We start from the raw sequence: 24381 nt of genomic DNA, 5'->3' as shown, positions 1-24381 counted from the left end.
GAAAACGCCGTACCCGGCGCCCAGCGCCAAGGGGATGCGAAGCGTGGACGGGGGCAGAGGTCGCCGCCCTCCCGATCCGCGCAAGAAAGAGAATACCCAGACGTATTCACACCCCGTACCCGGACCTACCCAGACCTACCCACACCTACCCAGACGTATTCACACCCCGTACCCGGACATACCCGGACGTATTCACACCCCATACCCAGACCTACCCGGACCTACCCAAACCTACCCGGACCTACCCAGACGTATTCACACCCCGCCCGGACCTACCCAGACGTATTCACACCCCGTACCTGGACCTACCGAAACCTACCCGGACCTACCCAAACCTACCCACACCTACCAGACGTATTCACACCCCGTACCCGGACCTACCCAAACCTACCCGGACCTACCCAGACGTATTCACACCCCGTACCCAGACCTACCCGGACCTACCCAGACGTATTCACACCCCGTACCCGGACCTACCCACACCTACCCACACCTACCCAGACGTATTCACACTCCGTACCCAGACCTACCCGGACCTACCCAGACGTATTCACACCCCGTACCCGGACCTACCCAAACCTACACACCTACCCAGACGTATTCACACTCCGTACCCGGACCTACCCGGACCTACCCAGACGTATTCACACCCCGTACCCGGACCTACCCACACCTACCCAGACGTATTCACACCCCGTACCCGGACCTACCCGGACGTATTCACACCCCATACCCAGACCTACCCGGACCTACCCAAACCTACCCGGACCTACCCAGACGTATTCACACCCCGTACCGGGACCTACCCGGACCTACCCAGACGTATTCACACCCCGCACCCAGACCTACCCGGACCTACCCAAACCTACCCGGACCTACCCAGACGTATTCACACCCCATACCCAGACCTACCCGGACCTACCCAAACCTACCCGGACCTACCCAAACCTACCCGGACCTACCCAGACCTACCCGGACCTACCCAGACGTATTCACACCCCGTACCCGGACCTACCCAGATGTACCCAGACCTACCCGGACCTACCCAGACCTACCCAGACGTATTCACACCCCGTACCCGGACCTACCCAAACCTACCCGGACCTACCCAAACCTACCCACACCTACCAGACGTATTCACACCCCGTACCCGGACCTACCCAGACCTACCCACACCTACCAGACGTATTCACACCCCGTACCCAGGCCGCACGTCGTGGCACTATGACGGAGGTAGACGTGCGACCGCAGCGCGCCCACCACAGTCTCGGTGGTGCGCGCGTGTTAGCGATAGAGTTGCGGGGAGAGCCATGCCCGACTTTTCGAAGGCGAGCCCCACGCCACGGATGGGGCAACCATACCATACCCCGCAAAAAGTTGGAACCCAGCACCTTGTCGTTGTCGCCGGTAGCAACCACCCTCGCGGGCCAATGATAGAGCAACCACCCTCGCTGGCCACCCAACCACGCGGCAGGGTGGCCCTCCTCCTCTCCGCTGCGCTTTTTTCGGCGCTGCTCGTGCTGTTTGCCGGCCGGGCTTGCCGCCTCGCGCTGCTCGTGCCGGCCGGCCGGGCTGCAGAGGCGGGCGAGGCTGGCGACGCCACAAGCTGGTATCCGGGGAAGGAGGCGAAAAGCTGGTACCCGGGCAAGTACGCGGCGCTGACCGCGCGGACCACCTCCAGCCTGCCCACGATGCCGTCCCGGCTCGAGTCGTTCAACCAGTGCGTCTCCCTGCAGCACGCCTACTTCCTCAAGCTGGCGATCAACGACATGCTTGCGACGACCCTCTGGAGCGACCTTGACCCCGGCACTGCCGACGCGAGCATCGGCCTCGAGCCGCAGGCGGAGCCCACGGAGATCACCGGCCCGCCGGTAGGCAAGGCGTGTGCTCTCGCCTGCGCAGGCGAGATTGGCGGAGATCTGCGCTCCGACTGGCCGGGCGCCATCTGGAGCCTGGGCGGCTGGATCGGTGCGGGAAACCTGACGGCGCTCGGGTCCTCCCTTGGGTCGGCGCTGGGCGGCTCACGCTGCCGCGAGGTGACGCGCGCCCACCCGGCCTTCGGCCTCACGGCTCACGAACCATTCGCGACTCACAAGCTCACTCGACAGGTGCACACTCCGCCATTCAATGAGCACTTCACTCCTCTCGTAAAACACCACCCGCTCGCCTTTAATGACTTGGTGACTGACTGGCTGTGGCGGGGCGGCGGGGGCGCGGCGCGCGGGGTGCGGGGTGCGGTGCGGTGTGTGCAATCGTGTGTTTGGCGTCATGTGTATCGAAGTCTAGCTCAGGTGCACACTCCTCTCACTGATTGCTTACTTGCTCGTTCACTCCCCAGGTGCACACGGTCCACTCGCTCGGCGGCTCGATCCTCGGCGCCACCGCGGCGCGAGGCTGCTACCCCTTTGCCCCTGGCACCGGACACGACCCCTGGCCGTGGCCCGACACATGTAGGCGTCAAGGGGCTCGAGGCTGCGCGCCTTGGACGTGCGCCGTGAGTAGCTTCTGTCACGAGGTCAGCGCCGCCCTCACGGCTCGCTCGCAGGTGGCGCGCCTCGAGATCGACGCCGGGCGCCCCTGCAACCCGGCGGCGGCCACCTTCAACGTCTCGGGCTCCGTCCTGTTCGCCGTCGGCGGGGGCGCGCTCGACGTCGGCTCGGCGCTTGAGCATGCGATCGACGAGGTCCTGTGGAGGAACGGGCCGCGGCGGCGCGGCGGAGGGAAGCTCGAGGTTCGCTCGGCGGTGTCGTCGCACTCGGTCTGCGAGATCGAGGGCAGAGCGGCGGCATAATACAATAATATTAATAGAATAAGAATAATAATTGTAGGTCTGCGACAGTGAGGGCGAGCGGCGGCATCACGCTGTGAGCGGCGCCTCTTCACACTTGCAGCTGTGCACAGGTCTGCGAGATCGAGGGCGAGCGGCGGCATAACGCGTCGACGGAGGCGCGGCCGCTCCCGCCGCTTCATCGTATCGTCCGTGACTCTCGTAAAGCCACTGCCGTTGTGACTGGGGTGGCCCTCTCCCGCCGCTTCATCATCTCGTCATGACGTTCTCCTGCTCTGCTATGATCAGGTGGGGCCCCTCACCCTGCTCGCGCAGCTGTACAACGTGACTCTGTCCGCGCGCTTCTCCATGACGATCGCCGCGTGTTCCGTCACGCGCATCGCCATGAGCGAGGTGTCGGTGGGGTGGGAGGCGGTCAGCATCGGTGATTGGTCGGGAGAGGCGTCATCAGTCATGAGTAGTTGTTGTTCATTATTATTTAGGCGGCCACCATCGGCCACCGGTCAGGTGGCGACTTTTCGGTGAACGGCGCGCCGTTCGACTCGGTGTGAGGGTCGGCCGCCATTGGTGAGACGGCCATGGCGGAAGGGACTAAGTATGATGAGAGTGATGAGCAGGTGAGGCTCGGGCGGCACGGCAGCGACGGTGGCGACGACGACGACGAAGGCGGCGACGACGACGACGCTGATGATGACGATGACGATATAGGCGGAGAGGACGGAGAGGGCGGAGGCGGAGAGGACGATAGGAGATCGGTGCGTCTCTGTTCTGAACGCGAGACGCTCATTTTGTTGGTCATAGGGGGCGAGGGCGGGTGGTGGTCGTCGGTCCAAGCACTCAACCCGGGCGCGGCGATGCTCGGGCTGGACGAGATGTTGATCCGGCCGCAGATCGACGCGAGCGCGCAGGCGGCCCTCAACCAGATCCTCTCCGAGACCCTGCCGCAGCCGCTCTGCAACCTCGCCCCCGCCAGCGTGCACGAGTACGCTGGCCAGCTCGCCACGTCGTCGTCGGACGCTGCGGCTGTCGCGGGCGCGGGCCTCGTCAACGGCGCAAAGGCGAGCTTCGGAAGCGCCAGCGCGGGCCTCTCAAAGGCGGGGGCGGGCGTGAGCAGTTTCGTGGATGATATTGTGTGACACGAGCGCAAGGTGGCACACGGCACACAGAGCTCGTTTAGATAGGACAAAAATCTTTTACACAAAGGACACATGGGGCGTTCCGACATGAGCGACAACCTGCTGTCCAGCACTGGCACCGGCGCGGTCGATACTAGACTCTAGAGGGCGCGCCGATAAGCGTTCCGCCGAGGCGCGAGGGAGGGGGGGCGTCTGGGGGGGCGACCCCCCCATCTTTGTTTACCGAATGCGTCTCTGGATTAGAGTGCGTCTAGTAGGTGCCCTACTTAGACGCTCGCTGTCCTCGGTATGCTCGAGCATCCTAAGATGCGCGAGTCCATATTAGTTGCTCCGCGCATCCCGAATTGCTCGCGGCATCTCCGATTGGCCGGTTGCTGTCTCAAAAGACGCGCCGTGCATACTGTGAACAGCGCGTGTCTCAGAAGACGCGCGCATATTTTGAACTATTCGTGCATACTGTGAACAGCACGTGTGGATCTCAAGAAATACACGCACGTGTAAAAAAAAACGAAGGGCTCGGTGTGGCGAGCGCTGCGCGGCGGGCCGTGCCCCCGGCTGTGCGCCGCGGCCGCTGCACTACTACTACTCGCACAGCCGCGGCGCGCCCACCCGAGCACTCGTGGGTGGGCGCCCTATAGCCTCTCCGCGCAACGTGCTTGGGCACGGACAGCGGCTCTCACGTCTAGCAGCGGCAGCAGGCCCACCGCTGCACCGACTCACACTGAACAGCACGCACAGGACGCAGTCATAGAACACTGCCCCTGAGCCACTCACGGCCACGGGCTACTCAGACTTGGACACAGGCACCTCGCTTAGCACTCCGTGCACGTGGCTGTGGCTGCCGGTTGCCGTCACCAGCGCCGCTTCCTGCCCAGATCAAACACCTGCGACGTGGCGGAGGCAATGAGCGGCCCGCGGTGGCCGTGAGAGCGCGCGTGGCGGGCGACGGCTCACCGATCGAGCGGTGTGGTCACGCTTGGGGGCGGCGGCGAGGCGGGCAAGCCACCCGCAGATCCCCAGAAGGACGCCGTCGCGAGGTCGAGGGCGGGCGGCGGGGACGGCGAGGGTGAGGCGCGAGGCGCGAGGCGGTGTTGGCGGCGGCGGTGGCGCGGGCGGCGGCGGTCACGGAGCGGGGGCGAGAGGGTGGTGGCGAGCAAGACACCAGCGCGCGCTGCGCGGTCGCCGTTCTGACTCACATGCCTGCGGACAGCGCCGACGGGTGGTGAGGAGGGCGGCGAGCCGGCGGGCACGGTGAGCTGTCGCCGCGCGCGCTGGTGGTGTGCGCGCGGTCGCCGCGCGCTGGTGGGCGACAGCTCACCGAGCGAGGAGCGAGGAGCAGGAGCGAGTCGGGATGCCCGGTCCCTCAAATCGCCAAGTCAAACAAGAAAAACGTCGCTGCCAGAAAGTACGCTGTCTCTTCCCGTGTCTAGGCGCACGCCCACGCCCTCAGCCTCGAACTGGCCCCGCTACCTGCCGCGCAAACTGGTTGGTGGGGGGGGGAGCGGCGTCGCCGTCGGATCGTCGTAAGCAGTGCTGCATGCAACTTTGCGCCCACCCAGACAGAGCTCGTGACGCAAGCAGATGCATGCGCGGTGCTGAGAACCTGGTTCTCCAGGAGGGGCAGGCCGCGAGGAGAGACCTCACGCGAGCACTCAAGGCAGGGCCCCCAGGGGGTGCCGAGAGATCACACCGCCTTTTCGTGCTCCCTGCTCCCCCCTCGGTGCCCGGTGCACCCGACACACGGTGTCTCCTGAGACGCTTCCCTGTCCAAGTATAGTAAAATGTGATCTAGTATGCAATTGCCATCTCAGAACAGCTGTGCATCTATAGATGCTTGTGGCGTCTAAGATGGAACGCGTAACAAAAGACACGGCGCGGCTATCTCCAGGACAGCCATCGCATCCTAGAATGCCCTGTGTACCCGAGACACATGGTATCTTTGAGATGAAAAGTGCGTCCTAGAATGCGTTTTTGCATTCTAGGACGCATCGATAAACAAAGATGAAGGGGTCGCCCCCCCAGACGGGGGGGGGGGGGGGGGGGCAGGCGGGCGCGGGGGAGTGAGAGGCGGGTCGTGGGGGTGCCGGGTCAGCGGCGGGAGGTGGAAGATAGCTGTGCGACGGCTTGAGCAACATCATCTTGGTGTTGGTTGCCACGCCGAGCAGCTCTTCAAGCCTGCACACACACATGTCACATCGTGCCATTCCGGGCACTTGCTCTCAGCCCACACGGGGCAACCGCGAGCGGCGCAGGTTCGCCGCGATGGCGCGTGTTTGACGTTGCGCGCAGCGCGATGGACGTTGCATCGCCGGGGAACCGCAAGCGCGGCCGCGGCTGAGGTGTGGGGCGCGTGGGCTTGGGCTGTCTCGCGTGAGCCCCGCGTGAGTGTACAGACTCTTCATACTTCAATTTTTATTATGCACCGCAGTCTAGCTTTCGGTGGCATGTGCACATGTGTATATATGGGCGACGTGCAAACCGAACGCAACCGCGCGCACCTACGACCTAGCTTTGACCGCACTGCATCTTGGAGGCGGCGCGGCCGCTGGGCGAGCAGAGACGTGAGAGCTACCGAAGCACTGGCCTCGATCGGCTCGTCATGTCGCCTCGCGCCACACCTCCGCTACTGCCTACTCCGTCTCGCGCGCAATGGCGAAGCCCAAGACGCAATGGCCAAAGTCGAGCGCCGCGATGCCGTTCGTGGCTCCTGCCGAGTCGAGGTGGTACCGCTCGTGGATCTCGTAGATCGAGCAGACGAGGAGCGCCGCCCGCGCGCGGGCCGCCGCGGGGAAGAGCGAGTGGCTTGCCGGCGACCACGGCGCCGCCGCCCGCCGGATCAGCGCCGCCGCCTCGCCCTCGCCGCTCGCGGCGCGCTGCAGCGGCGTCGGCTCGCCTCGTGCAAGCTTGCGCCGCTGCGCAGGAGGGAGGTGGCGCGGGCGGCGGTGAGGGTCTCAAGGTGCGCGAGCGGCGTCCAGCCGCGGCTGGCGACCAGCCAGGCGGCGAGGTCGGCGTGGCCGCGGTTGTTTGAGACCTCCTCGGGCGTGCCGAAGGGCGGCGCTGCGGCGCGGGAGGCGCCGTAGGAGGAGAGGAGCTTGGCGACCTCGAGGTGGCCGCGGCGGCACGCGGCGATCAGCGGCGTGGCGCCGTCGCTTCTGGCTTGGCTTACCGCTGCGCCCGCCTCGAGGAGCAGCCGGGCGATCTCGAGGTGGCCCTCTAGGCATGCAACGTACAGCGGCGTGGCGCCATTCTGCTTGGCTTGGTCGATCGCTGCGCCAGCATCGAGAAGCAGCCGGACGACCTCGAGGTGGCCCTGCTGGCTCGCAATGTACAGCGGCGTGGCGCCTTTGTTGCTGGCTTGGTTGACCGCCGCGCCAGCCTCGAGGAGCAGCTGGGCGACCTCGAGGTGGCCCTTCTGGCACGCGAGGAGCAGCGGCGTGGCGCCGTTCGCCGCGGCTTGGCTGACCGCCGCGCCAGCCTCGAGAAGCAGCCGAACGATCTCGAGGTGGCCGTTCTGGCACGCGATGAGCAGCGGCGTGGCGCCATTGTTGCAGGCTTGGTCGAGCACCGCGCTGGCATCGAGGAGCAGCCGGACGCACTCGAGGTGGCCCTTATAGCACGCGATGTACAGCGGCGTGGTGCCTTCTTCATCAGCTTGATTAATCGCCGCGCTAGCCTCGAGGAGCAGCCGGACGACCTCGAGGTGGCCGAAGTGGCACGCAGCGAGCAGCGGCGTGGCGCCGTCGCTTCTGGCTTGGCTTACCGCTGCGCCAGCCTCGAGAAGGAGCCTGACGCACTCGACGTGGCCCTGCTGGCATGCGATGTACAGCGGCGCGAAGCCTTCAGCGTCTGCTTGGTTGACCGCCGCGCCAGCCTCGAGGAGCAGCCGGACGCACTCGACATGGCCCTCCTGGGAGGCAATGAACAGCGGCGTGACACCATCGTGCATCGCTTGGTCGATGTCAGCGCCAGCGTCGCGCAGCAGCCGGGCGATCTCGAGCTGGCCCGTCTCGCACGCCATGTACAGCGGCGTGGCGCCGTTCTGCTGGGCTTGGTTGACCACTGCGCCGGCCTCGAGGAGCAGCCGGGCGCACTCGAGCTGGCCCTGGAGGCACGCCATGTACAGCGGCGTGGCGCCTGTCTCGTCGGCTTGGTCGGCCGCCGCGCTGGCCTCGAGGAGCAGCCGCGCGATCTCGACGTGGCCCTTGTAGCACGCGACGTATGGCGGCGTGAAGCCTTCAGTGTCTGCATGAGCCACCGCCGCGCCAGCCTCGACGAGCAGCCGGGCGACCTCGAGGTGGCCGTTCTGGCACGCGATGGAGAGTGGCGTGGCACCATCGTGCATCGCTTGGTCAATGTCAGCGCCAGCGTCGCGCAGCAGCTGGGCGCACTCGAGGCGGCCGTTCTGACACGCGATGAACAGCGGCGTGGTGCGTTCTGCGTGGCTTGGTGGACCGCCGCGCCGGCCTCTAAGAGCAGCCGCGCGATCTCGAGGTGGCCCTGGAAGCACGCGACGTACAGCGGCGTGAAGCCTTCAGCGTCTGCATGAGCCACCGCCGCGCCAGCCTCGAGGAGCAGCCGGACGCACTGAATCTGCCCCTCCTGGCACGCGATGTACAGCGCGGAAGCGCCGCCGCCAGTCGTCGCCCCGACGCTCGCGCCGCCCTCGAGCAGCAGCCGCACCGCCTCGGCCTGCCCGTGACGAGCGGCCCAGGTCAGCAGCGTGTCCTGCTTCTCGGTGTCGTGCCGCGCGTCTAGCTGGGCCGCGAGCGACGCGCCGCGCGTCCGCCCGGACAGGAAGGCGCGCAGCGAGGCCAGATCGCCCTGGGCCAGGTCGGCGAGGCGGGTTGGGCTGCCAGCACCGCTCATGCCGCCCTGTAGTGAGTTGTGAGCTCTGCACAAACCAAGATCACCATGAAAAAGGGACACGCCCGCCTTGACCCAACATAGAGGGCGTTGTGTAGCCTAGCTTTTGGGTAATATAAAAAGGGACACGCTGTCGCCCGACCCGACGATGGCGAACGCTCGGTTTACAAAAAAAATCCAACAGAGGGTTGGAGGGCGGGAGAATCCAAAAAAGCCGTCCAAAAAGCCACAAAAAGCCAGCGAGCCTCCCGTTACGCGATTGCCGCGAAGCGCAGCATGATGCGTGGCCAGCTTGGGAGGCTGCGCCGCTGTCAGAGGCGGCCGCCACTGTGAGGTCTCGAGGGCCGACCGGCCGGGCGAGCATCCGCGCTGCCGACGACGTGCTCGAGGCTGACCAGAGCGACGAGATTCTCGCATGCTTTGAGGAGGCGCTCGGCGAACGGCAGCCAGAGATGGGAACGGATGCTGCAGCAGGGCGAGAGGCGAACGCCGAGAGTAAATCGCGGCGCGGCCGTCGGTTGGGCGCCTGGTAAAACGGCCGCACGTGAACATGGGGCACGGTAATGGATGGGATAGTAGAGCGGTTTAGTGGTCCGAAGGAATCAAGGCAGGGCAGTGAGCTCGCAGGCTGCTCAGTCGCCGTCGCCGCGTGTCAAGTCAGGACAGAGCTCAGAGGACACGCCCGGCCGCTGCGGCGTCTGTGGCTGAATGAGGTGCAGTGTTCCCGTGTCGGGAGTCGTGGTTGACACTCTGAGTTGACGGGGTCTAGAGTTGATTGTTGCAACTGGGTGAGTGGGTGTGCGCGAGCGGCGCCCACCTACAGTAGCGGGGGACATGGAGATGGCTCCTGACCAACCGAGGTTCATACGAGACCGTGGTCGTGGAGAGCAAGGCCGTAGCCGTTCGCGCCAGACGTGCTACCGTACACCAGAGGGGAAGCGCGCCAAGGCATGTTGTCGCCGCGACGCGGTCAAGGCTTCGGAGGGCTGGTCCCACGAGGACCTGCGATTGGTCCAGGGAAGCATTGCATCGCTCAAGCTGCGGGCCGGAAAACCGGCAAACCGGACCGACAGGTAAAAGTCCTGGGCGTTGCAATATTTAAACGGCTGTTCCGGTTCCGTGTGCGGGGTAACCCGCGCACGGGGAAGCTTCACGGGTTCGAGTCGCCAAACATTAAGCAGCGGAGGTGTGCCGAGGGGGACCGGGAGGCGGTAAGCCGTCGCCGCCCGGCGCTGCATGCAGCACCGTGGAGTGTGTGTGTGCTCTCTCTCTCTCTCCTCTCTCTCCTCTCGTCTGTGCTGTCTGCCTGACTCAGGCACTCAATCTGCCGATGCGTGATTGTGTGTGGGCTGCTCCGAGGGGGCCCTCTGTGCGATCCGACGGGTAGGGGGGCTGTGCCCGGGCGGTGTCCGGTGTGGAGTCCCCTTCTGATCCCGCCTGGGATGTTGGGTGTGAGGTTGTGGCGGCTTCGATCCCAAGGGGGGGAGCTGATCCCACTCAATAACCAACTCTCAGGGGCAGTAGGTGGGCGAGCTTCAGGCACGCTCATCTCGATCGTCAAGACGTCGCTACGCGCGGTCTTCCGCGGGGGGAGCTGCGTCGACGGGTGCGGGACCGCGGCGCAGCCAGTGCCGCGGCGAGGCCTCCGGCTGTTTGCGGCGGGCGGCTTGCTGCTCGCGGCGATGGCGAAAAACTCGTCTCGCCACACGCCAAGGGCTTATGCTCTGGCGAGACGTGAGGCGCATGCGCCCAGGAGGGGAGGGGGCATGTGTAACGACACTGCTAGAGATGCCTTTCGGGGCCCAGAGATAAAACTTCTGTGATGCCATGCGTGACCTAGTAGTGTCCCCAGCTATGGGCGTGTCCACGTTGGAGCCAGGTGTGGTGTGGGCGCGAGAATAGCTCCGCCGTTCAGGGAGGCAACCGATGCGAGTCGACTGGTGTGTGTCGTCGTGGTTTCGTATCAAGAATACTCACTCACACGCAGCACCGTGGCGATGGCGCTAAGAGGTTCCTCTTTTCCCCGCGCCCCCCCCGCAAGGCGCGCGATACACACTTCCGGCAGAGTGACGAGCGCACAGGGAGCGCATGATGAGCGGGGGTGACGTGTGTGTGTGGGTGGGTGGGTGGGGGGGGGGGAGCCGAAAGCCCGAAGAAGTGCCTCTCACTCAGAACTCAGATTTCGCACACACACACAACCACGACGCACGAGCCAGTTGGATGGAGTTTTGCAGACTGCGTTGCACGGAGTTGGCGACGCAGACAGAGTGCAGAGCAAACGCCTCGATGCACGACGGCGGTTGTGTCGGCTCACCGACCGTAATAGCGTTAGCGAGCTCTACACGTGGGTATTTGAAACTCGATCGTCTCGCTCTCTCTCTCGCTCTCGCTCTCTCTCTCTCGCTCTCTCTCTCGCTCGCTCGCTCGCTCTCTCTCTCTCTCTCTCTCTCTCTCTCTCGCTCTCTCTCTCTCTCTCTCTCTCTCTCTCTCTCTCTCTCTCTCTCTCTCTCTCTTAGACGCTAGTAGGAGCTCTCTCCCTGCGCAACTGCCAGCTCCCTCCCTCAGTGTCTAGTCTCTAGAACGTGCTTCAGGCGCCCAGACGTCTGCCGCCTCGCCAGAAATGCTTCGATTTCTTATACTCCGCCACATCGAAAGTGGAGCAAAAACTCAGCCTTGAGTTCTCAGCGCCCTCACGGCCCGCCGATCGATGGCAAACCCGATTCCCTCCATCCGTGTGGCGCCGCCCGATGGTGCCGGGAACACTATTCCGGAGCGATTTCCCCTAGGGTTAGCGCCGAAAAATCCGGGCCCTTTAGCTCCGGCTTCCTAGGGCTATTGGGCCTTCGAAGCCGACCACGAGGAAGGGCCGACTTTGGGTTAGCATAGCGGGCCGAGAAGGCCGCCCACACCCGCGAGGATGGTTGTGTGTTTGCCTCCCCGACTCGGACGCACGGACGGCCGCCTCAGAGGGCGGGCATGCGTCCTCTCGCCCTCTCACCCGCGGGAGATGGCTGAGTCCACGGAGCCGCACGCTGCCTCTCCTTGGACGCAAGGCTCTCCGACTTCTATAGAGAAAACCCCATCTGCACCAGCGTTTCAAAGTGAAATCGTCAAGAGAGATCGATGCTCCGGGCTAGGCTTTGGGGTAGGCAGCCACCCTTTCGAAGGTCGGAGGCGTATATCTGCACCGACCTGTGAAGACGCTTTACTTGCGAGCACAGTGCGTGGACCAAGATGGCGCGAGGGCACCGCGCAACATGGCTAAGGAGGCAGGGAAGCTTCTGCTCCGAGACGGCCGCTCAGGACCGCAAAATGGTGTGTTAGTCGGGCTGGCCAGTCCCCGGGGCCCGACGGTCCAATGTTTCCCTCAAGAGTACTTCTCCCCTACCCCACCCTTTCACTTTAGATCCGTGTCGGATCATAGTACCTCAGTATTGAGTGATGTGCTCCCTGGTCTCCCCCCCCCCGCCCGTCCCCTCTCCCCGTCCCCGCGCATCGTCGCCGCTCGACATTCCAGGGATGCGACAACAACGCGAGCGGCCGATTGCGCTTCAGCTGCAGGCGTGCGCCTCGATCGCCGCGATCACCTTCGCCTTCTTGTTGATGGTCGCCTGCAGCAAGGTTTCCGAGACGCTTCCGGGAAGGCTCCGAGCAGCCTCTGCCTTCTTGTTGTCGGACGGTCGCCAGCTCTCGCGCGCTCTTGCCCGACGGAGACACGGCGTCGGGGTCCGCGCCGGCGGCGAGCAACGCCTCGACCACGCCTGCACGAACGGGGTGCGTGCAGCGAGTGACCTTTTGTGGCGAGTGGGCTAGGCGGCCACGAGCACAGCTCGCCGCCGCCTGAGTCATTCACCGCCCGCGGTGACCTCAGGACATCCATATTCATTCGCCGGCGAGCAGCAGCGGCTCGGCGGCGCCCGCGGATCCCGCCCGCGCAGCGATGGCGAGCGGCGTCCAACCGCCCTTGCCCGGCGCCGAGTGAGACGCGCCGTGCCGCAGCAGCAACCGCACGACCCCCACCTGAGTCATCGGCGAGTTGACGGGTCATTCCGCGGCGCTGCAGCGGCTGCTGCACAGCAGGGGCAGCCTCGCTGGCGGCGGCGGCGGCGTGGATGCAGCCGTTGGCCATGCCGATCTCGCTGCTGCCGAGGGAAGGGTCGGCGCCTAATGGTTGATGACTATTGGTTGATGACGCATTGGCCAATCGTTCACGGCCAGGCCATGCCGAGGGAAGGGTCGTGCGCCGTGCGCAAGCAGCTTCTCGCACAGCGCGAGGTCGATGCCGCCCCGCTCCTCCTCGAAGTCGAGCGCCAAGTGCAGCGCGGACCGGCCCTGCTGGTCGCGCAAGTTTGGGTCGGCGCGGTGCGAGAGCAGCAGCTCGACCATCGGCGTGCTCGGCTCCTGCTCACAGCTGCAGCCCGTGAACGGCGTCTCTTCGCGGCTCCACCTCGGCGTGCTCTCGGCTCCTCGGTGTCCAGCGCCAGGTGTAGCGGCGTGACGTCGAGGCCTGTCCCCATCAATGGTTGATCACTCCGTGTGTCTTGAACCACCAAACGGCGCGCGCATCTGCGTGAGCTCATGCCTGCGCGCAGCACCTCCATCTCCCCCTCCGCGTTGAGCTTGCCCCACTGCCCGGATGTGTACTCGTCGCTGGCAGGCGCAGACTGCACGTTTGCATCGGCGCCGGCGCGGAGCAGCATACCCGCAGCCCGCACGTGCCCCGCCTGCGGCGACGAATATCCCTCAGTCCTTCATGATGACTACTACTGGGCAAGAGCAGCCCGCACGTGGGGGCCCGCCTGCACCAAGCTATGCAGCGGGCTGATCCCGCGGTCGTCCAGCTCGTCGCACGCCTCGCAGACATCATCACTCAACACTCACTCAGAGTGAATCACTAGCTCGTGAGGCTGCAACCGTCCGCGTCGCACGCCTCGCAGACCGCCGCCTCCCCGCCGCTCGCCGCCACCGCCTGCACCACCAGCTCGAGGGCAGAGAGGCCGTCGCTCGCGCCTAGGAGTAGGACACTGTCGCTCTTTGAAGACAAGACCTCCGCGCGGCGCCGCCGGGCCGTCGCTCCGTCGCCGTACGGGTCCGCCTCGCCCTGGTCCGCTCGCTCGTCGGCGATGGCGACGGTCGCGAAGCTCGCGTAGTGCAGCGGCGTCCTGCCGCGCGCGTCCTTCCAGCTCTCGTTCTCGAGGATCTTGCCCGCATCCAGCAGCTCCTACCACGCAAGGCTCCGGGAAGGGTTTCCGCGGATTGGCTCCGCCTCCGAGGAGCTCGCCAGCGCCGCTGCTCCTTGAGCTTGTCGAGGTCGAGCGCCTTGATGGCCTGCGTCAGCTCGTTTCGCGGACCGCTCCGCATCAGCACCGCCGCCACCTCCTCCTCGGAAACCTTGAGCAGCCGGTCGAGGTCGCGGATGACTGCGCCGCGGTCGAGCAGCAAACGCACGACGCTGAGCCGGTTGTTGCGGACGGCAAAGTACAGCGGCGGGAGGCCGTCGTCGTTCTCCTGGTTCGGGTTGGCGCCGGCGTCCAGCAGCGCGTCCACGACATCCACGTGCCCCCAGATGCTAGCAATGTGCATCGCCGTCTGGCCGATGACGTTGCCGGCGTTGGCTGAGACGCCGTCGTCGAGGAAAGTCAGGAGGCATTCGACGTCGCCGTCCCTGGCGGCCGCGAGCATGCCGGTCGGGAGGGCTCTTTCACCCATTTTGTGCAGCTTTCAGCACCCCCGGGCCAGCCCGGCTGTGAAGGCAGCTGTGAACAATGAAATACGTTCTGGGGGGGGCGACAGGGAGGATGTGGCCCTGAGTTATGTGTACGCCGACTCAGGGTGTGTGGCAGCCAGCTGGCTGTGTGTCTTGTGAGCCTGTTTGTGTCTGTGTGTCGCTCGTGCGTGTCGTCATCATCTGTCTAGCGTCCACCCATACCGCGTTGGTGTCCAGTCCGAGCCTGGCTGTTCTTCACCTTTCTACCTACCTACCTACCTACGTTCTCGAGGTTGTCGAGGTGGATATCCTTTGGCCGCGTTGGGTACCCGTGTAGTTGTTCAAGCCGAACCCGTCGTTGAAGCAGCCAAACGACCCTTCACGTCGTCGTGATGATTTCCACGGAGTTTCCTCAGGGTCGTCAGGGAACTAGACTCTAGAGGGTGCTGAGGGGTGAGGGTCCAACTTCAGAATCGTGCTTTTTCAGTGTATGTAGCTCTTACGTACGTACCCGAGAGAGAGAGAAAGGGAGAGGCAGGCGCGAAATTTCTAGGCCCTTGCCCGAAGGTGTCACCTCGGTCGGTGAGCAGGCAGGGAGCAGGCGGACATCGCTTCCAGGGAGGGGGGCGCCCTTCTACTCACGCCCCCAGCTCGATACTCTGGGTCTGGGGGAGGCGTCGGTGGCGGCCTCGGCAGCTGCACCGCGTCCTCTAAAGAAAGAAAGAAAACACAACCAGGGAGTCGCTCAGACATAGCGGCAGACGAATTGGGGACGGCCGACGCCCGACAAAGCATGATCGAGGAGGGTCTGCCACATCGACGCCGCGCCCTCGTTTGCACCCTCTTCGCTCTTGTTGCTCTTGTTGGGCTCCTGCCCCTCGCTGTTGGCCACCGTGCGTCGCACGAGTGGAATGGTGGGATGGCGGAGTGGTTGGGGTGGATTCAGAGGGCATCGCCCATGAGCAGTCTCTTCTCCTCGGTCGCCTCCTACACAACCCGCGGGGAACTGGCAGCCGGGATGATCCCGGAGCCCGACGACGCCATCGCCTTCCTCTACGACCACTCACAGGTTCAGCAGTTCGAGCTGCGGCTCAGCCCGGAGAACATGAAGTTCCTCGACGACGATCCCACCGCGGAGGAGTGGGTCCCCGGAACGTTGGTCTACGAGGGAGTCAGCTACGACAAGGTGGGCATCCGCTACAAGGGGAGTGTCGGCTCCTGGATCGGTTGTGTGGAGAACGCGACGCCCGATAAAATGGCGGCCGGAGAACTGGACATCTCTGGTGCTCGCGTTTGCTCCAAGCTGTCGCTCAAGGTGTCCTTCAACAAATATGACAAGGAAGGCCGATTCTTTGGCGTAAAAAAGCTGCTGTTTCATTCGATGAACAACGACCCCTCCCAACTAAGGGACCGACTCGCCTACCAGCTCTTCCGCTGGATGGGCGTCGCCGCTCCACGAGCCAACCACGCTATCGTCACCATCAATGGGCGGACGGGACTTTACGCCAACATCGAGTCGGTCGACGGCCGCTTCACGCGCAGCCGCTTCGCAACCGGGCCAGACGATGGCGAGGGCAACCTCTACAAGGAGGTGTGGCCGACCGCCGGCGCGCTCCCTCTCGCCCCACTGACGAAGGAGCGGCTGCACGATGCGCTCGAGACGAATGAGGACGAGGCGTCGGTCGACGACATCCTCCTCTTCAATGAGCTCATCATCGACGACTGGCTCAAGGCCAGTGGCAACAAAGAGGGGTCGCCTCGCCGCCATCTTGAGAGGTACTTTAATGTCCCCAACCTGGCCAGCTTCTTCGCCGTCGACCGCACCATCCGCGCGGACGATGGCCCCTTCCACTTCTACTGTAGCCCCGAGGGGTGCGCCAACCACAACTTTTATTTCTATGACGGCATCAAGCGCGACAAGGAGCCCCAAGCCTAGTTCTCCTTCACTAGCTCCTTCACTCTCCACACGGAGTGGTTCATGCGTGCATAAGGAACCGTTACCTGAGCAGCTTGCCCCATATCGGTAGTCTCTCGACCGTAGGAGTGGCTCTGGCTGGTGGCATGGGACATGGACAACTCGTTCGCCCTCCCGTCTACTGCTCCGGGCGCGACCCCCGCTGACGGGATCCTCTCCACGCCGCTGCTGGCATAGCGTCCGGCCCGCCTAGGCTCATCTCGACACCGTCTTGGCGGTATAGGTTCCTCTTCGTCACCGATGAGTGGGACAACACCGAGGCCAAGTGCGAGCCTCATGGCGCTGAGGGGCCCGGGCTCATGCAGATGCCTCCCTCCTGCGACCCGCTGATCCGCACCATGGCCGAGAGCTACAAGGGCGAGTACGAAGCCGCCGTCGACCGCCTGCTGTCCGGTCCTTTTAGTGCCGCCACCGTTGACGAGAGCCTCGAGCGGTGGAGTGGCCAAATCCGAGAGCTGGTCGCCGAGCTCTACTCAAAGGACGCGGGGTTCGTCGCCACGGCCGCCCGCGGCCACCGGTGTCGTTGAAGAGCCAACTCACCACGCCACGAGCTGCGTAGGCTCATCTCGCCTGCCGACTGGGACGCGGGCCTGGAGGAACTCAAGTCGCGCGTCTACTTGTTGCGCGCCATGGCGAGCGGAGATGTCACCTTCAAGGCCCGGGCGCGCGGGGGACCGGCAGCGGCAGAGGCGAAGGGTGCAAGCATGGCGGCGGCGGTGGCGAGGGCGAATGCGGCGGCGGCGGGGAAGCTGGTGGCGCGGGAGGTGGCCGAAGCGGATGTGGAGGCGGCGGCGGCGGAACCGCGGGCGGTGGAGTGGGCGGTGGCGGTGCGAGGCTTGGGAAGCTGAGGAGGAAGCAGAGAAGGGAAGCTGGCATGTATGTATGTAGGAAGGTGAAGAACAGTCAGGCTCGGACTGGACACCGACGCGGTATGGGTGGACGCTAGACACAGATGATGACGACACGCACGAGCGACACACAGACACAAACAAGCTCACAAGACACACAGCCAGCGGGCTGCCACACATCCTGAGTGGGCGTACACATCACTCAGGCCACGTCCCCCCTGTCGCCCCCCCCAGCTGGCGAGGCTTGGACACCGAGTTTTTCTCCTTTTTCGCCACCTGTGGAGTCTAAAAACTCTAGATTCCGCAAACGCCCCGCTAAAGTAAGCGTCCGCCATGGATGACTCCACCGCCAAGATCGTGCGGGAGTCATCCATCGCGGCCGAGCATGGCGTCGGTATCGTCCAGAGCGACGGCCCCGGCCTCGCGCGGGCGTCGCGGCTGCGCCTGAGCTCTGCCGTGGACGAGTCGATGGCGACGCCGGCCGCCATATCATACCGGTCCGCCTACCAGAGGCACAGGCAGGGCGCCGCCTTCGGCGCGCTCGGCGAGGCGCCCGCGGAGGACTCCCTCTCGCGCCGCTCGCTCGACGGCGTCACGACCGGCTCAGAGACGGATTCGCCGGCGCTCTCGCCGGCAGTGCGGCGGCAGAGCTCGTCGAGCGGCGGGGTGTACGGGCGGGCGGAGCACTACCGCGTCGAAGCGGACTTCGGCGCGCTGATGGTCTGGAGGATGGACTACCAGGCCCACCGCGCAGGCGCTGCAAAGGGCTCTCGCGGCGAAGTCGGTGCCGGCCTGTCGATTGCGGCGGTGCGGATGCTGCCCGTGGCCAGGCAGGCAGCGCACCTGAGGCAGCTGGCGCGGCTGACGGAGGCCAAGGCGCGCGACTCGGCGGTGGAGGCGACCGCGCAGGCGCCGGCTGTGCACGTCCACGTCGGCGCTGGCCGGCTTGGGCTGGGCCTGGTGCTGCCCGCGCTCGCTGCCGGGGCAAAGGAGCACGGCGGCGGGCTGGTCGTCCTCCAGCGCCCCTCCGCCACCTGGGCCCCGATACAGCACGGCTGCCTGGTGGCCTTCACCGTCAACGGCGAGACGACGTGCACGCTGCGGGCGGTGCGGGCGGAGGGGGCAGCGGTCCGCCCGCTGCTGGCGGAGGGCGGCGCGGGAGGGTACGACGGGCTGCTGCTGCTCACGCTCGACGATGCCTCCCTCGACAGCGTCGCCGCGTGCGCCACCTCCGTCTCCTCCTCCCTCGGCCCCGCGCTGCAGAAAGGGATCGAGCCGCTGGTGGCCGCGCTCGGCCGCGCGGACCCGGCGCGCTTGGGCGGTGGTACTCTGCGGCTGTACGCGGCGGAAAACGACCACGCCGCGGTGGAGAAGCTTGGAGCACGCGACGAGTACCGGGCCTTGCGCCTGCTGCCGCTGCTGGTCGACCGCGTCTGCACCGCCTGCGACGTGTCGGAGAGCGAGGTTGCCACCCGGGCAGAGCCGTGGCAGGGTGAGATCGTCTTGATGACGCCGCCCGACACCACGCCGCGCCCCCGCACCGGCCTCCGGCTGGTGCTCGCCCGCGCCCCCTTTGCCGGCCCGACCATCCGATTGCCAGAGTCAGACGCGGAGGCGCACTTTCTGCACCGGCGGAAGATCCTGACGGTCAACGGCACGCACACCACCCTCGCCTTCCTCACGCTGGCGCTGCACGAGCCGCCGCCGCACACCGGCCTGCCCGCCGGTGACTACGAGCTGCTGCGCGCCGTCTCGGACGGCGACGGCGGCGGCGGCGACGAGGACGACGACGAGGTGCTCCGCGTGGAGGAGACGCACAGGATGGTCTGGTCGTGGTGCGTGGCGAGGCAGCTCCTCCTCCTCTTCGAGTTCCCGAGCGAGGTTGCGCGCGCGGCGCTCGGCTGCCCCCCGGACGAGGGGGACGCCTCGGACCGGAGCCTCGCAGACGCTCTGCTCGCCGGCGCGCGCGTTGGCGGCGGGCGGCCCGGCAGTGAGAGGGGCGTGGAGCTCCAGCCGAGAGGACGTTGGGCGTAGGCGCGCGCATCGCAATCGAGCGGCTCGGCCGAGGAGGCGACACGACAAAGCGCGTGCTGGGCGGCGGGGTGGTGAACCGGTTCGAGATATGGGGAGATATGGGGAGATATGGGGAGATATGGGGAGATATGATATGATGAGCTGGGCGGCGGGGTGGTGAACCGGTTCGAGATATGGGGAGATATGGGGAGATATGGGGAGATATGATCTGATGAGCTGGGCGGCGGGGTGGTGAACCGGTTCGAGATATGGGGAGATATGGGGAGATATGGGGAGATATGATCTGATGAGCTGGGCGGCGGGGTGGTGAACCGGTTCGAGACGCGGCCTGAGCCGGCCGTGAGTGAGCTTGTGGACACCACAGGTTCGAGACGCGGCTCAAGCCGATCGCAACCTTCCTCGACACGTCGTGCGCCTCCTCAAAGTGGCTGCGAGGCCCGTCTCATCACGCGCGTCTGCCGCCGCGCGCCACACCTCCGTCTCAGGCGCGCGTGTTTCTTTTTCTACAGGCCGCCTCGCCAAGACGGTGCTCCGGCGCGCAAAGCTGACGGAGACGGCGGTGCGGCTCTCCGTCCTTGGGCTCGTCGCCGACGCGGAGCGCTTCGCCGTGCCCGCCGACGGCGCGGGCGCCGGCAAAAAGCTGTGAGTGGGTCCGTTGCGGCGGCGGCGGCGGCGGCGGCGGCGGCGCGCCCCCCTGGTGTCAAGTTTGGGGGGGCGTGTGAGCGACTTTTGCGAGTCGGGAGGTTGTAGGCCATAGTGTTACGCGACCGCGATGCTTCCGAGGCGGAGTGGAGGCTCTGCGCGCTAGAGATCGAGGACGAGGTCCCTCTCTCGCCACGAGAGCCACAGTCAGCAGTCTCGGGTCTCGCCATTCCTCGCGTGGGCCGTGGCCATTTTTTTTATAGTGCCTGTGTGACACATGAAGTATTGCAGTCTGTGTGTCGTCATGGTTTGATCGATCCTGTAGTAATGACTACGATGCGACACTCGCCGGACGCCGCTCTCTCAGGCACGACACGACGACACAGGCGCGGACTCTCGTGTCTCGTCTCGCGCCACTATGTCAAAGGCTAGTGCCATTTCACTCAGTCTGACGCACGCTAATATCTTGAAAACGTCTCCAACGGAGCTCCGTGTTGCTTCCAGCGCCCTCCCCCGCGCTCCCTGCGGCCATGGCCGATGATCCTAGGAAGAGAGGTCATCTGGCTACCGCGAGAGCGACCCAACTCGTCGACATCGTCCGATGATGGTGCCGCAAAGTCAGCCTTCGGAGGCTATCGTGGGGTCGAGCCGGCAGTAGCCGTGACATGTGGTTCCACCACCCCTCGTAGGCTTTGCCTCTGACCGCCACCGTTCCCAGACTGCCTAATGGGATGGAAAGGAAGGCTGGGCGAGCGTATAGAAGCGTGCTCGACCTCGTCGTGGCAACCTGTACGGCAGCGCTGGTAGGCGCGATGAGCGTCGTGCCACCTGACCCGAGACGGGTCGCAGGCGTCGTACCGAGCGCATCGAGACCGTGTCATGATGTGATCTGCACGGGTGAGTCACGTCGGCGTCAAAGGAGCGACGTGTGACCTGTCAGAGCTTGATCTCTGATCTCAGCGGCGTCGAGTCGTCTCTGGCGCGCGACAAAGGTACATACCCAGGACGCGCAGAGGCAGCTGCGACCCAGCCGAGTGGACGGCGTCACACCGCGCCACCTGCTGTGTGACGCCGTCTACTCGGCGGGGTCGCAGCTGCCTCTGGAAGGCACCGAGATGTACCTTTGCGCAAATGGTCAAATCAAGGTTTTGTAACGCGAGCTGTGCCACAGTGAATGGCACTAGCCATAACTACAGGGGTAGGCAATGAAACGGAGCTTTGCGCCCTTTCCCGCCCGCCTGGGGGGCACCCAGGCCGGCCACCTGATCGGTAGTGGTGGACGGGAGGCGCGAACAGCGCCATCTTGGGGTCTACACGCCGACCAGTGCTCCCGTCAGTGACCAGGAAGAGGGGATGAGTGGACTTCTCAGCCGCCGGCCGCGCGTCCGTGTGGTCTACAGTTAACGAACCAAAAGCCCTGCTTCCGTTTTAACACAAATTGGGTGGCGAACTCGGCGCCCATAGCTCTGGCTCAGGGAGGCGCCGGCGTCTTGGGCCACGGCGACCAGCAGAGCCAGCTGCTGCCGAAGAAGGTCGAGGCTTTGGCTGACCAGCGCGTCGTCGCTGTGTCGGCTGGAGGCTACCACAGCACCGCCATCACCGCCGATGGCGCTCTCTGGAGCTGGGGCGAAGGGACCCTTGGCAAGCTGGGCCACGGCGACCGGCAGAACCAGCTGCTGCCGAAGAAGCTCGAGGCCTTGGCTGGGCAGCGCGTCGTCGCTGTGTCTGCTGGGTCCCTCCACAGCATCGCCCTCGCCGCCGACGGCGCCGTCTTAACCTGGGGCGACGGGCGAGGGCGAAGGCGGCCGCCTAGGCCATGGAGAGGACCTGTCCAACCAGCTGCTGCCCAAGAAGATCGAGGGGTGGGCGCCGGGGCAGTGAGGTGGGTTTGTCTGTGCGCCCGAGATTCTTACGCTTGTGGTGGTGGTTAGGGGGGGGGGGCACTCGAGCGGAGGATGGGAAGGCGGTGCTGACACCAACATGCCATCCTTAGGTAGGCGGCGGCCACGTTCTTTCTTTCTACGGATGTTGAAACGGATTCGCGCACAATCCCACGCAGGAACGGGCCGCCAAAAAGGCAGCGCGCAGTCGTTTTCTCTTCTCGCGATGTCCACCCCACAGCGCCGCTCGCGCCGCCTCGCCGCCGCCGCCGCCGCCGCCGCACGCTGCCCCCTCACCGACCTGCCCCTCGAGCTTCTCGCGCGCGTCATCTCCCGCTTCGACAGCCCCGCCGACATCGCTCGCGTCGCGGCCGTCTCGCTGCTCTTCCACGTCTCGCTTGCGCTGGAGGGCATCCGCTTGTGGGCGCAAGAGCGCGGCTTCGAGCTGCCGGCGCAGCCAGAGGGCGAGAGCTGTGCCGTGCGGTGGCTGTGCCTTTCGGCGCTGCTGCGCGAGTCCAACCCACCGGCGAGGGCAGCGGCAGGCTCCTCGCACAGCCTCTTCATCGTCGGCGAGGGGCGGCTCTCGTCGTGCGGCAAGGCTCTGAGCTGGCAGCCAGGCTTCCTCGGTCACGGCGAGGGCGTGACGCGGCTCAACACGCCGACCCGGCTCCCTTCACCGCTGGGCGGAAAGCGCGTCGTGAGCATGGCGGCTGGAGGTCTGCACAGCCTCACCCTCACCGCCGACGGAGCCGTCTGGAGCTGGGGCAATGGAGGCCCTGGCCAGCTGGGCCACGGCGACCGGCAGACCCAGTGGCAGCCGAAGAAGGTCGAAGCCTTGGCGGGCCAGCGCGTCATCGCCGTGTCGGCGGGAACTTCTCACAGCCTCGCCCTCACCGCCGACGGCGCTCTCTGGAGCTGGGGCAATGGAGCCTTTGGCCAGCTGGGCCACGGCGACCAGCAGGGCCAGCTGCTGCCAAAGAAGGTCGAGGCCTTCGCTGGCCAGCGTGTCGTCGCCGTGTCGGCTGGAGCCCGCCACAGCCTCGCCATCACCGCCGACGGCGCTGTTTGGAGCTGGGGCGGGGGAGACGAGGGCAAGCTGGGCCACGGCGACCAGCAGAACCAGCTGCTGCCAAAGAAGGTCGAGGCCTTCGCTGGCCAGCGTGTCGTCGCCGTGTCGGCTGGAGCCCGCTACAGCCTCACCATCACTGCCGACGGCGCCGTCTGGAGCTGGGGCTGGGGAACCTCAGGCCAGCTGGGCCACGGCGACGAGCAGAGCCAGCTGCTGCCGAAGAAGATCGAGGCTTTGGCTGGCCAGCGTGTCGTCGCCGTGTCGGCGGGATACTTTCACAGCCTCGCCATCACCGCCGACGGCGCTGTCTGGAGCTGGGGCAGTGGCTCCTTTGGCATGTTGGGCCACGGCGACGAGCAGCACCAGCTGCTGCCCAAGAAGGTCGAGGCCTTTGCGGGCCGGCGCGTCGTCGCTGTGTCGGCAGGAGACAACCACAGCCTCGCACTCACCGCCGACGGGGCCGTCTTCACCTGGGGCGCGGGCGGAGGCGGCTGCCTAGGCCACGGAGAGGACCTGTCGAACCAGCTGCTGCCCAAGAAGGTCGAGGCGTGGGCGCCGGGGCAGTGAGAAGCCCGCGCAGTTGGACAAGGAGGGGATGCTCCGGCTTCTCGCGGCGCTCTCAACGAGGAGAGGATTCGGTTCGGCGTCACGGCGGGGCCGAGCCCGAGGGTGGGCGCGGCGGCGGTGGCGGCGGAGGCGACGACGGACGAGGCTGGTGTTGGCTGAGGCCGTCGCCGAGGCGGCGACCGCCGAGGCTGCGGCGGAGGCTAGGGGAGGGGGTGGAGGCGGCGACCGCCGAGGCCAATCGGTCGGCCGTGGGTGGCAGCTCGCGCTGATGCGGCGGCCCGGCTCGGCGTTCGCCCATACACGGAGGGGTGGAAGGAGCGGGGCAACAGGGAGTAGGCAGTAGCCCATGGGCGCCTTGAGAGACACCTTTAAGGGGGGCACACACACTCGAGCCGACGAAAAAGAAATGAAACATACGGGGTGTGGAGGGTGAGTTGAACAGGGGTTGTGCGCCAAGCCCTCCTGCTCGGCTCCAGCCGGTAGACAAGTCTTGTCATCAACAGAGTAGATGGATCTGACCTCGGGGCCGATGTGACCAAGCGCTGGTAGCGTGGTTTGACCTCTCACCCATGGTCTCACAGTGTGCCGGCAGTCGCCGAGCAGTGTCGCTCACACAAGCCGCAGCACAAGTGACTGAGGGCCAGTGAGGGCGAGCCCATCGCTGTCACAGCTGTGACAGCCGCACAGTAGGCTGTGTCAGCTGTGCAGAGTGTGTGAGCAGCAGAGGAGCTGCTCTCCAGGCTTCTGTCGCAAAGAGCTGCATGCCACCGAAAGCGCTGTCGAGGTTCGCCGAGCGCGGCGCAGGTTGGAGGAAGCCGTCACCGACGAGCGCGTTGGACTTTCACTCCGGACAAAGACGGGACACGCACACA

At 65.6% G+C, this 24381-nt stretch overlaps 6 protein-coding genes across 6 annotated transcripts; 5 read left to right on the top strand and 1 right to left on the bottom strand.

Annotated features, from left to right (window-relative positions):
* Nucleotides 1–256: 256 nt before the first annotated feature.
* EMIHUDRAFT_55757 (hypothetical protein) lies at nucleotides 257–967 on the top strand (the record flags this gene model as incomplete). Its single annotated transcript, XM_005762788.1, has 1 exon — nucleotides 257–967. A coding segment is annotated over one exon (711 nt), but the record flags the coding sequence as incomplete, so codon positions are not given.
* A 459-nt stretch (nucleotides 968–1426) lies between these two features.
* On the top strand, nucleotides 1427–2212 carry EMIHUDRAFT_358163 (hypothetical protein; the record flags this gene model as incomplete). The annotated part of the gene is given in 2 exon segments (XM_005762787.1): nucleotides 1427–1568; nucleotides 1581–2212. A coding segment is annotated over 1 exon segment (440 nt), but the record flags the coding sequence as incomplete, so codon positions are not given.
* Nucleotides 2213–3306: 1094 nt separating this feature from the next.
* EMIHUDRAFT_358162 (hypothetical protein) lies at nucleotides 3307–3985 on the top strand. Its single transcript, XM_005762786.1, has one exon. It carries the CDS (start codon nucleotides 3367–3369, stop codon nucleotides 3922–3924), a length of 558 nt encoding a protein of 185 aa, XP_005762843.1. The 5' UTR covers nucleotides 3307–3366; the 3' UTR covers nucleotides 3925–3985.
* An 8353-nt stretch (nucleotides 3986–12338) lies between these two features.
* Nucleotides 12339–14148, bottom strand: EMIHUDRAFT_105169 (hypothetical protein; the record flags this gene model as incomplete). The annotated part of the gene is made up of 6 exons (XM_005762785.1): nucleotides 12339–12398; nucleotides 13000–13188; nucleotides 13383–13511; nucleotides 13575–13640; nucleotides 13727–13797; nucleotides 14013–14148. The coding sequence occupies 6 exons, from the start codon at nucleotides 14146–14148 to the stop codon at nucleotides 12339–12341; spliced, it is 651 nt and encodes a 216-aa protein (XP_005762842.1).
* Nucleotides 14149–15452: 1304 nt separating this feature from the next.
* Nucleotides 15453–17606, top strand: EMIHUDRAFT_215597 (hypothetical protein; the record flags this gene model as incomplete). The annotated part of the gene is made up of 4 exons (XM_005762784.1): nucleotides 15453–16366; nucleotides 16693–16956; nucleotides 17029–17165; nucleotides 17560–17606. 4 exons carry the CDS (start codon nucleotides 15453–15455, stop codon nucleotides 17604–17606), a joined length of 1362 nt encoding a protein of 453 aa, XP_005762841.1.
* An 883-nt stretch (nucleotides 17607–18489) lies between these two features.
* EMIHUDRAFT_452658 (hypothetical protein) lies at nucleotides 18490–20337 on the top strand. The gene is made up of 4 exons (XM_005762783.1): nucleotides 18490–19277; nucleotides 19352–19430; nucleotides 19716–19804; nucleotides 19861–20337. The coding sequence occupies exons 1-4, from the start codon at nucleotides 18824–18826 to the stop codon at nucleotides 19995–19997; spliced, it is 759 nt and encodes a 252-aa protein (XP_005762840.1). The 5' UTR covers nucleotides 18490–18823; the 3' UTR covers nucleotides 19998–20337.
* Nucleotides 20338–24381: the final 4044 nt, after the last annotated feature.

This window comes from Emiliania huxleyi (assembly GCF_000372725.1).
Source record: "Emiliania huxleyi CCMP1516 unplaced genomic scaffold EMIHUscaffold_66, whole genome shotgun sequence".
Classification (NCBI taxonomy): Eukaryota; Haptophyta; order Isochrysidales; family Noelaerhabdaceae; genus Emiliania; species Emiliania huxleyi.
The sequence above is the reverse complement of the archived record's forward strand: the minus strand, read 5'-3'. Positions and strand labels throughout refer to the sequence as shown.

What these genes read in the sequence shown, in the direction of transcription:
- EMIHUDRAFT_452658 (XM_005762783.1), top strand. Translation starts at nt 18,824, where the DNA reads ATGACGCCGCCCGACACCACGCCGCGCCCCCGCACCGGCCTCCGGCTG. An exon ending in CGCAGACGCTCTGCTCGCCG is followed by an intron (nt 19,278 to 19,351) that starts GCGCGCGCGTTG and finishes CGTTGGGCGTAG; the next exon opens with GCGCGCGCATCGCAATCGAG. An exon ending in AGGCCCGTCTCATCACGCGC is followed by an intron (nt 19,805 to 19,860) that starts GTCTGCCGCCGC and finishes CTTTTTCTACAG; the next exon opens with GCCGCCTCGCCAAGACGGTG.
- EMIHUDRAFT_358162 (XM_005762786.1), top strand. Translation starts at nt 3,367, where the DNA reads ATGGCGGAAGGGACTAAGTATGATGAGAGTGATGAGCAGGTGAGGCTC.